Genomic DNA, 12,388 nt, shown 5'->3' on the forward strand with positions numbered 1-12,388 from the left:
ACATTCTTAAGGCCAAAACTGCTTGAAGGAGCGTTCCAATGCTTTTGCGATGTATTAGAGAGTTTTCAACTACTGTCTTGGCTACAATGTTTGTCTTTGTGTTGGATCGAAAATCTCAATGGTTTGGCTGTTATATGCCAAAATATCCATAAAACGTCAATAAAAAACTTAAAGTCAAAATCGGGAGGCTCGATTTTCACGGTAGATATATGGTCCAGTGGACTTTTTTGCTCAGTTCAATCCCAGGAATCAGAAACGCGAAGGGCCCATTAAGGTTTTCAAATCGCCCCTGCCTAATGTCAATCTTGTCATCCATCGGACCTAGTATTGGATAATGGATTAACCTAAATATTGATTAAGGTTTCAAACTAAAATATTGTCGAAGCAAAATGTTTACAAAATGTTAAAATTATAAAAAAGACAAACATTTAATTTTTTATTAACAGACGAAACCATTTTAATTCCTTGATAAAGAGACATTCTCATATTTAAAATTTAGAGCGATATTTAACAACAGTTACAAAATGTTATAAAATCAAACTTAAATTTACAATATATATTTTTTTCAATCTAAAAATACAAACTTACATAAATAAATGTGTAAGTTTAATTTCCATTTTGTTTTTTTTTTTAATTTCATATTGTGGTCAATTGTTTCTTAATGAAAAACTTTGCTTTTATTAATAGTTTTATAATTGTTTTTTTTTTTCTTTATACAATTAAAATATGTATTTTATTAAAAAATATATTGATTGAAATTCTTTCTAATCATAATTTATGGGTCGACAAAGTGTAAAAACAAAATAAATGGCATACCAAATTTCGGTTACATATAAACCTAATTGCAGAATGCACAGAACATATTCCAAACGTAATTTATACAATTGTAAAAGTAAAATGTAGTTGACACCAAATAGGCACGGAACAATCAGAAGAACTGATAAAATTGCGGGTAAACCTGAAAGGAAAAAAAGGGAAAAAGTTTATTTTTGCATTGACACAAAGGTAAGGGGAGATAATAACTTTGGCTTGTTGAGCTTATGTGGCATTATCTAGAAATGTCATGTTCATGTTTATGTTTGAGTTTTTGTCGGGTTAACAATTTTGGAATGGAATTAACAATTAAATCAGCTGGAATTACTAAATCTAGTACAATGTAAACATCTATGAAAGGCCATTAATAATATAGTCATCTAAATTAATAATTTGTCGATTTGTTCTTCTATAGATTTTGTCAAATTTGTTAGACATCGACATCGGTGAACACCTTCGAGGATGGGGGAGGGGTAACGTCATTAAGTTCACGATGGATAGTGAGAACTATAATGACGAACTACCTAAAGAACTTTAAGGGAGAGCTGTATTTCGGGTAAGTTGTCTTCGGTCCTGCATCCCTGAGTCACAGTGAAGAACGTAGGCAGCATGGTCTTTGCGTGATGCAAATAAAACTGCATCACTGCCAAGCGGCAGCTGCCCCCATACCAGAGGTAGGGATCGCTTTGGTTCAGGAGCCCTATTGTACACAAATAAAGTTTCTAAACTAAGTGATGGGCGCTTTTCTATATTCTATGCCTCCAATTGGGAGAAGGTAAGAACTTGTATTGTAGCTATGATTAGTCTAATTCTTATTCAACTCTATAATTACATTGACGGCGATACGACAGTAGTGAGGCTGGAAGTAGGCTCGAGAAGAGCCGTTGTGCTAGCCTCGGTCTACATGCCGTATGAAGACCCACCTAAGCAATTGGAGATATCGGACAGTTGGAGTTTGATAATGGGTTGTGATGCAAATGCTCATCACTTCCATTGGAGAGGCAGTGACACCAATGTGAGAGGTGAATTACGGTCAGAAGGGGAATTACGGTCTCCTTCCAGAAGAGGAGATGATAGATCTCACTCTTACAAATATGGAGGATACGTCTATATTGGACTGCAGGGTGTCGGAAGAGTGCTTATTTTCGGACCACAGGGCACTTTCAAGTCCCTTATACATTTTAAGGGCAACCGCATCACAGGAACCTCAGGATAACCAATTGGAAGGAATTTATCTCTCTAGTTTCTTCAAGACTGCGTGGAATTCCAGAACTTCACCCAGAGATAAAAGTTTACAGGCAAGTTGAAAATCTCTCAAATGCTCTCTGATATGGCTATGAGAAGTCTTGCCCAGGAGAAGTCAGGCAGTTTGGTGGACTAAAAATCTGTCCAACCGCAGGAAAGTCAGCAGGAGGGCATACAGAAAGGCTAATAGGACCAAACCTAGCGCAGATTAGGAACTTTATATAAATAGTCTAAAATCGAGGTCAGGAAAACTAAGAGGAATTGGATCAACTTTAGTAAGGCAATAGAAGAGTAAATGCAGCGGCAAGATTTCGTAAGGTGATCTAAAAGGACCCAAACCTATCAAATAAAGTGATGACACGTGGACGAAATCCGCTCTAGAGACTCTAGACCTACTGGAAAATATCCATTTTCTGGAGTGTAAAGATGCTAATTCTTATCCTAGTTTAGATACGAATAGAACCTACACTCTTGATGAGAGGGCCTTTTATCATAGTTTAATACGGAATTCAAGGATTGCTTATGCGATCAATACTTTTCAAACCTATAAATCTCCTCTCCTTGCTCAGTGTTAATACTATTCACCTGGAACAAATATTGCTGATTTTGTGCCGCCAATACTGGATGGCGTGCAATTTAATCTCTCCACAGCGGCGTTATACCTGGCAGTGGTCTTTGACCATCAGCTAAGATGGAATAGGATCACTAAGCTAAGAGGGGCCTATTGCACTTTATTCCTGCAAGAACTACATAGGCAAAAGTTGGGCTCAGACGGTGGCAGCTACGTCAGTTCTTATCACTGGAGCAGTTAAAAGCCCCCCTCAGGCAGCAATGAATGTCATACTGAATATCCAACCTCAGGATATTCTAGTACTTTATCAATCATCCCTTAAGACTCAATGTGTGTCTTTGTTCACGGATTGGACATGGTTGCGTTCTACAGCGGATAGGTAGCCAGATTGGGGTATGTGACAGGGGGGTTGAAACTGACTATATTTCACGATTCATGGATTTTTACATAGCGGAGATAATAATTCCTGATAGAAGTGAGTGGGAACGGGATAGACCACTTCCCGATAACCTATCCGCAGTGGTCACTGCGGTATAGGATCTATGACAAGTAAGACGGAGGACAAACAACATTGAGTATTGCAGGCTATGTAAGGATGTAGAAGAGACTGAACTAACCTAGCACCTTCTCTTCCGGTGCTCTAGACTGTCAGTCGAAAGACATATGCTATTTGATGTACATGAGATTAACCTGCTGCAGGAGTCTTAAGTGGCTTTGAGCGGGTCATCCTATACTAACCAATTTCAACTACTGCATTCCGTCCCCGTTGCTCTTCCTTAACCGCTCTTCCTTAACTCAATATAATAGTATAATTGTCCTCCCTCTATGGTAGATCGTGGTTTCAGACTGGACTCATGGAAAGATCGTTTACGGGTGAATAATTTATTTTTCATGATTAAAAGAATGAATGTGCCTCATCGAAGTGATGGCTTTAGTTGAACCGAAAGTATGTTTTGAGTCGATTTAGTCCCCTCCGTCTGTCCATCTATCTGGTTGGCTAGTGCACATGATAACTCTCGAAAGGAGCAACCGATTTAGTCCATACTTTTATCCTCGTAATATTTTGTCCAAACTGAGATCAATATCGAAGCTGGGTCATATTGGTCAATACCTTCGTGTACCTCACTCTAAAAGTTAAAAAAATCGCTAAATGGTGCGCACTATAACTATCAAAGGGGGTAACCATGTCCATACCTTGCACATAGAAATATTTTTACCCGAAATTGTAGAATGTTTCGCAAAGGTCCAGTTTTACATCTGGTCTCGCGTCGTTTGGAGTTGTTTTTTGCCGCAGATTGTCCTCGCCTCCTCCATATGACCATACAATTTTTTCGCTTAGCTTTTCCTTTTTCTTCCTGAGATAATGGTCCAAAGGCATCAAAAACTCTGCCGGCTCAAACTAAAATGACTGTGGAGCACGACAACATACGAATTGAGAATCCGATTTGGCCGAAACTGTGCGCATCCTAAAATTTCTACAAAACCAACATCAATTTTTTCGTATGCAAGTCAATCTTCCTGATAAAATGGTTGAAAAGCTCAAAAAATTTACGGTGGCCGTCTAAAATGGTCTTTTAACAACGCTATAATTTTATTAACAAACTTCTCTCGATTATGGTCCAAATATTCAAAAAAACCCCATCCAAATTGTATTCTTAAAACGCCTTTTGGATACGATTATTAAGTGCATTATCTCGATCTAATTGACATACATTGCATGAAAATGACAACATAAATCCATGGTCCATGGGCATAGTCTAAATGTACTGTAAGGAGGATTATGCGTAATTAGATGTAGATTTTGTTTATTCACACCATCAGTGAAATAATTACACCCAAAAAAGTATAAAACTACACGTTTGAAACATCTAAATCTTATTTTTCACATGGGCTGTGGGTATTTAGTTGTCGGTAAAGCCGATTAATTCTTTTTTACTTGTTAACTCTGCCTTACATGCAGTTATTACTCTTCACATTTTTTTATAATTACCTCGATCAGCTAATGAACTTTTACGCCCCAAAATGACTCGAACAGTTTCCAAAGAACAGAAAGCAACTATAATGACCATGTCACGTATCAATATTTCTGAAGGATATGTCAAATTTATAGCCTTCAGCAAACTCATGGCAATTTCACAGAATGCGAACATCCCGAAATAGAATGAATTCAAATAGATGAGCACTTCGTAGATCATGCTGGGATTTGGTTTTTTGGGTACCAGAGGTGGTGGACGTTTTGGTGGCATTTTGTGGCAGTTTTGTATTCACTTCAACATTAAAAAGGCTTTAAATCTCTTGATTTATTATTTCCTTTTACATCAATAATTTTACATTTTTTATTTAATTGAATTTTGAATTTATTTCGCAATTAAATGCAGCGAATCGTTTTCACATCTTTTTAGTTTTGCTTTAAAAATAGCCCCCGGCGGTGCATTCAACTAAAGAGCGTTGACTTGTTGTTCGGACCTGTATTTTTAGACTGATCAACTGCATGTACTCTCATTACGAATCTCCCGATGTATCATCACAACGTATTTTCACTTAATGCACTTAAATGCAATTCAAATTGATTCGGTAATGTGCTCGGAATCGTGCTTAGGAAGACAATTGCAACAAGAACAAAACACACAAATTGTTTTCTTAGTGAAAACCTTTGTAAAAATGTACATTCATCCCCTAAGGGACAAGCGACACTTCTCTCATGTACTATATTTAACAAAATCGTGCAGATTTGTTTTTCAATATTCGTCATCGAAATTTATATTTTATTGATAGCATTCGAATGCACACGGTGTGCCTTAACCAAATTTAAATGGAAGGTGCTTACACCTGGGAAGTTTTTGCAGATTCTGAAACTACAATGCTAATAGATGAGAAATATCAAGAAACAAAAAAATCGCCGGAGGGATTTTCGAATAAATCGCGATTTATGTTCACATTTTTAGGGGTTCTTTAGGTTTTCACGATTTCTGTTTCTTGATATTTCTCATCTATGAGCATTGTAGTTTCAGAATCTACAAAAACTTCCCAGGTGTAAGCACCGTCCATTTAAAATTAGTTAAGGCGCACCGTGTGCAGCTGTAAACATTATGTTTACGTTAATTTTTGAAATTTGTCATTTTATGGGTCATGTGTCATTGTCATTGATTTTGTTGAAAAATAGTTTAAGAACCATCAGCATCGTAATACCACTGAGGTCAATGTATCCTAAACAAAAGATAAGAAGGAGCTTTGTTTACTTCTTCGTAACAAAGCTCTAACCCAAGGTTCATTTAGTGATGTTATCCAGAAAATAAATTCAGGCCGTTGTCTTCTCTTGATGTCAAAAGTGTTTGTAGTGAGGAATATACAAAAAATAATAAGACTACGAAATATTATTGACACAATTAAAGTAAAGAAGTTGTAGAAGTACATATTCGGTTTTGGTTGATCTGAAATATTTTTTATTATCTAAATCACTGATCTAGCGGCGCGAAATTAATAACTTGCAAACGAGATATATTTCTGAAATTTTGCGAAAACTCAGTATGTGTCCGTGGGTAATAATGGACTAAATATGAACGACATCGACTAATTTTTTGGTATAGGCCCCATATAAGGGTACCTCCTGATATTCGGTATTTTGAGTATTTAAGCCACGCTTTCCTTCCAAATTAGTTGTAATTTTGTACTTAGGGTTTCTAGTGATCACTAAACTTTTCCACCAAAAATTGTGGACATAGGTCCACGTTTGGGTATAGGCCCCTTTTTAGGTACCTCCCAATTTTCAGTATTTTGGGGGTTTAAGCTACATTTTCCGCCCAAATTAGGTGTAATTTGGTATTTGGTGTTCCCAACGGGCACAAACATTCTCCACCTAAAAATGTGGACATAGGTCAACGTTTTGATATAGCCCCCATATAGCTACACTTTCTATGCATTCATCAGCAAGATTTGCGGATAGTTGCAGCCAAAAGTTGTTTATTCGGAAACTAGGAAGGCGAGATTAATTTGACGAAAAATAATTGGACTGGACATTAGAGAACTTATGTAGTTACGCTCTATTTAACAAAAGTATATTACACTAAAAAACAGAAGTAAAATAATAATTTTTGAAAATTTAGTGCAATATAACTATTTACTTTCAGAACCCAAACAATTTTTTTCAACTATGCATCACCGCTACAACAATTATAGTTCCGTTCCCGGCATTTTTATGATAAAAGTTGCAAGAGCGAACTGTCAAAAATTGATACCACATCCAACATTTGAGCAAATAGTAAGGGAACAATGGCCGAAACGCCAAAAACTCGCCCAACTTCAAAATTCGTGGTGTAATAAGTTTCTAAAGAAAACGCTATTAAACAAAATGGCGTTTACTTTTACAAAAATGCATAAAGTTGTGAAAGTTTGAGAAACTTTTGAGTTCTGGAGCACAGCTTATATGTTTGTATTTTTTCATCATTGGGGCTGCAATATATCCTCAAAAAGCCTGCATTGAGCCTGTGCCGGAATAGAGAAGAACCTCGGGCCATATATCTTTTTCGTTTGCCATGTCCACATGCACCAATTTTCAACATCTGTGAGATGTAATGGGAGTAAGGAATTGGTAGACTTCCGATGCTGCTGTGGTCGTAGCCGCCCCCAAGATTACTGCGATAGAAGTTATGTTGCTGCTTGCTGCGTAAACACATCGCCCAGCTTGGCTCGAAATTCACCGTCAGATTTGTCGTCGGAATACGAGAAACCCCCACAGTCTCCCCAATAACAACAACGCTACACCTCACACACCATGTAGCTGTTCATCGCCCGGAAATATATCATTCCTACAATTCCACAACAATGTCATCGAGATTGCGGACTTTATGAGTCGGACAATCCTCACTGTCGGCATACAGCTCACTATCACCTGTAGCTTGCAATGTTGCGATGGTTATCACGTTTTGCGAAAGTGTCTAACTTAAAGCGCAAGAGAAGGACTCGCCTTACGTATACACCAGTCTGCGCCCTACAGACCTTTCTCCTTCTGCTTGGCTCTTGGGATAGCAGTATAACGTGCGAGCTCCCAGATAGATGTGCTTAATGTGTACATATCGCCGATGAATAGCAGTGTCTTGTGTTATATGTCTTAAATTAGTTATCTTTTGAAGTGCAATAACCGCCTGGTACAAGAGGATTATAACTCGTCATGTGCTTTTTGCAGTGCAGTGCCACCTATGTAGGTACAGGGATGGTCAGGCAAATTGAAAGCTCTACGTTTCCCTTGCCAACCGTCTTTTCTCTTGGCTTTCTATCATTGTCTCCATTAACAGACCACCCAACTTCATAACATTCGACCGTCGTATTTTTTCGGAACCACGGGAAAGCCGATTAACAGATCGCTACCCAGTCCTTCAGATCATCGAGTACCTAAGATAATTTTCAAGGACATCATTACAGCAGTAGCTGCTCCCAACCGGCTGGTCGAATACCCAAAATAAGGTCAAATTTCTTAACAGAGGGGAAGAAACAAGCATATTAGTGTGATATTCTTCGTCGTACGAACTCTGAAGACCCAAGATTTAGGGAATTTACTCTTGAAGCCAAAAGGCTAGTAGGCGAGCATAGGCGTAATTTTGCTTGGCTCATATCGCCTTTCTAATATAGTATCCGTTAACAAAGCACCCGACGTCATAACCACTAACCGCCGTGATAAACTACGTCACACGAATCCTGAAAACACAAGGCTTAGGAATAGTTACTCTTAAAGTCAAAAGACTAGCAGGCCAGCATAAACGAAAAAAAGTGACCAATGCAACATTGAATCAGGACTAAGTAAATTATGGACAACGGTTAAATCACTCACGAATCGGGGAATGAAGGATGATAAAACGGTTGTTACTGTCAACGGCAAGATGCTGATAGAACCTAAAAGGAGCGTGTGTTACTTTAACTGGCAGTTTATATAGAACGGTGTGTAAGAACTATCTCAAGAAGGTACTACCACAATTTACGATGAATGAATTTGCAGATTCTATGCGAAATCATCCAAAGCGATGGGCCAACACAGAATCTCAATGGTAATGTTTAATTAATTGAATGGACCGCGAGTTGAGTATCGTTAGCCACCACATTGTACCAGAATACTGAACGGTTGGCAGGGTGTTCCTGTTACTGAAACTATGCAAGGATGCCAGCTGAAGTAAATAGTACAAACCGATTCCTCTTCAGTCGTCAGTAGCAAAGATGCTATAGGCACTACTCCTCCCCATGATGAGAAGCATAGTATCACAACAGCATTACTCGTCGTATACACACATATCAGTAAAGGACTTTATCAGTATATACTGAGCGACCGTAAAGTCATGGTAGTTCTTGACCTGTCGATAACGTCTATCATGCCAAGTTGTTCGAGAATATAGAGAAGATTTCCCTCCAGCCGGGTTTTAAACATTAGATAATGAACTATACTCGTATGTTTTGTTATAAATAAGAAGTCGAAGGCCCCGTAGAGTGAAACCTCTACTTTTCTGAAGTTCCGCACCCTCCAGATGGGAATGTATGCGGATGATTGTACGATCTTGGCGTCGGGTCCTATAGTCGATTACCTATGCGATAGGTTAAATGTCTACATAGCTAATATAGTGCGGTTCTTCCATCTGAGGCAGGACGTAGCCAGAAGTGCATCTTAACACCATTTGGGGAGGATGCCCAGCACACAAAATTTTAACTTTTGCAAGAAAAATGTCTAAAAAAAAATACCATTTCGCGGGCCACCTCTGGCTACGTCCTGACGAATATAAAAATATCCTCTGCCACACTGTTCACCACTCGGATGGTTGAAATGAGGCTCCCCTTGAACACATCGACGATGGTGTCCTGATTTCGACCACTAACTACTCTATAATATTGGATGTCACGTTCGATAGGATGTTTAAGTCATTATAAGACCAGTAGTAGGAACAACGTTCTCATGTCGCTAGCCAGCAGCACTTGGAGTACTGACATAGAAACCTGTGGTAAGCTATTCTATGTGCTATGTATTATGCAAATATTAGCGCTAAGCAATCGAAGAATGTTCGAACGAGGCAGAATGCCGCCCTGAAGACTGGCACCATTCATGAGGAGGCGAAGGTTTTATCGGATCATCTGCAAAAAAAAAAATGTTTACGATACTGTACCAGCTTGGCTGTTATCGCCGGGAACATCCCTGCTACAATCATGTGGCAAATCTGGAGCGATGCACTATAGGTAATTTGGACAGGTTTTTAGGCAAAAAGTCGATTTTTGCACATTTAATAACCCGAGTTTTCTAGTTTGATTCGAAGAAAGAACATGTGCAATTCTATGGATGTGCAATTTGTTTTCAAAAATATTCAAAACTCGCGGTATAATTCGAAGATAAAATCATTTTTTTGCGTTTTTTTGAGTTATATCACTTTTTTGAAGGTGCCCTCCTTGCAGAAAAATATATATTTTTTAATTTTTTGTTTGGTGAAGGAAATACATATTTAACACAAAAAAAACATCCGATTTGAACTAAAAAGACATTTCTTTAAAGAAATATTCACCATGTGTTCTAAAAATGTACAGACGTGTTGTGGTCAACATTTTTGTTAATTATAGCCGTGATATGTTCTAACTAGGGATCTTGATTGCGTGATTTATTTGGTCCTTTAAAAAAATAATATTTATAAAGATCTTTTTGCGAATCAATATTTTAAAGATATCAATGTTTATAAAAATCTTTTGGCGGAGCAGTATTTTATTTCATTGTAACCGTTTTTCTTTTGTTTTAACCGCGTTCATTGGGTCGGAACGAATAAAATAGGTAAAATGAGAATAGGGGGTAGGAAAAAGAAAAGTTGTTCGTTATATCCCGCGTTCGTTATAAACGTTTTCGTCTATAAAATTCTTATTAAAGCCTACTTTTAAATATCATATGTTAAAATATTTGTAACAGTGCTTAAATTCGTCGCAATCCGCTTGTGCTTTAAAGCGGGCCTGAAAATCCTAACAAATTGTAAAAACTCTACTCGCGGGGTAAAAATTGTTGTTTGTTATAATCGTGGTCGTTTTAAGAAGTTGAATGTGTGTACAAATATTAAGAAAAATTCTTTGAAAACATAAAACTTTGTTCGCTATAAACGTAGTTTCTTATAACCGATGTTCGCTATATCCGAATTTTACGTTTTAATTCTTTGTTTTATCTTACTTTTGCATATAAAGCAATAAAAATGTATAAAAAGTCCACATACCCATCGCTATTAATTTTGGCCTCAAAAACAGGCCAAATTACCTATAGTGCGATGTAGAGAGAAAGGTCCATAGGTATTAAAGGGTACCTCTAGCTCAACAAGCCTATCAGACAGGTTTGAATATCATTTAAATAATTCGGAATGTTTTGAAAATGACAACATATATTTTTGTAGCTGGCCGCGACCACTGTACTGCCGATGGCGGTTTATTTATCATAAAAACCACTACACCTTATATACATACCTCTATTTGGCCAGAACTCTGCGGGACATCACATTATTTTTAAAATTGTTGGTGTTCACTTCTGTTCATATAAGAATCGAACAAGAATCACGACTCTACTGTATTCTAAATTAACATCAATAATATTATTAACGTATTAGTGTTAACGGTATCAACAAAATCATACGTCACAATGTACAACATCTCTCATTCACTAAATGAACGAGAGAGCATCATTGGTACAGAACACGCTACAGTTTTTTTATTGACCAATTATACAATTGTTTAAAAAAAAAATATTTGAATAAAATATATTCACACTAATAGACAATTGATTTTTTATCGAAAGGATTACATGCAATGAAAACTTCAAAACAGCCTCAAACAGCACAAGCTAAAATGTTGAACTTTATGCCAGAAGGAGTTCTTCCCGTTATAGTCCATCTTTGATTTTGATTTAAGTTTGATAGGAAAATTACCATCTACAAAGGTTGGAAAAATGTGAAGTCAATCCTTTTGATAGTTATCGTGCGAAAAAAATTTAATTTTATATGTAAAACACCCGAAGGACTGGAACTATATAGTTCATATTTGAACCTAAATTATGCCTGGAAGATATAAATCTCATCCTTCTCTGCAAGAAATATTACGATGTGCAAAGTTTGAACCAAACATTACACAAAATCTTACAAGGTATATATTTTGGAGTATAAGTAAATGCCTCTTCCTACTTTACCAAGGAGCCGTATAACTGATTTATATAATCAAACGTAATGGAAATAGAGAACAGCCAAATACCAACAAATTGTAGTGATTGTAGAGTTTACTTCATTGAAATAAGGGGAGGGGGAAAGCTATTCAAATGAGCGGCAGTGCATCTGATACAAGGTAGTTATAAACAACGTTTCATAGGCAGGTCTATTGTTTTGTGTTTAGTATTTTTATTTCCCCCCAAAAAGACATAACGAATCGTAAATTTATGATTTACACCAATTTTAAATCCAGACAACCCCTAATAAAAAAATTTAATTTATGAACTGTGAATGGCGTCACAACAGTTTTTATGCAGACGTGAATACACCGGCGAGACAATGCCACAACAAAAAACTAAACAAAACAAATAATGCCATTACATTTTGAATTTTATTGAATTTTAATTACCACGCTCATTAACAATATCATCCGTTGATGCTATGCGATGTGTAGTATTATGGCTATAGCAGGCATTTCATATCCTACTAACAGTACAATATTTAGTTGGGGTGCCAATGTGGTGCAATGGAATGCACATCCGCCTTGCACGCTGAAGGTCGTGGGTTT

The 12,388-nt window shown here is 37.2% G+C and overlaps 1 protein-coding gene across 1 annotated transcript; it reads right to left on the bottom strand.

Moving 5' to 3' along the window:
* Positions 1-432: 432 nt before the first annotated feature.
* LOC141405070 (transmembrane protein 216) lies at positions 433-5,234 on the bottom strand. The gene is made up of 2 exons (XM_073989062.1): positions 4,620-5,234; positions 433-958 (listed from the first exon to the last, which is right to left on the bottom strand). Exons 1-2 carry the CDS (start codon positions 4,873-4,875, stop codon positions 765-767), a joined length of 450 nt encoding a protein of 149 aa, XP_073845163.1. The 5' UTR covers positions 4,876-5,234; the 3' UTR covers positions 433-764.
* Positions 5,235-12,388: the final 7,154 nt, after the last annotated feature.

The sequence above is a fragment of the Musca autumnalis genome, unplaced genomic scaffold (genome assembly GCF_047663935.1).
Source record: "Musca autumnalis isolate F117 unplaced genomic scaffold, ASM4766393v1 scaffold_1, whole genome shotgun sequence".
NCBI classification, from domain to species: Eukaryota; Metazoa; Arthropoda; class Insecta; order Diptera; family Muscidae; genus Musca; species Musca autumnalis.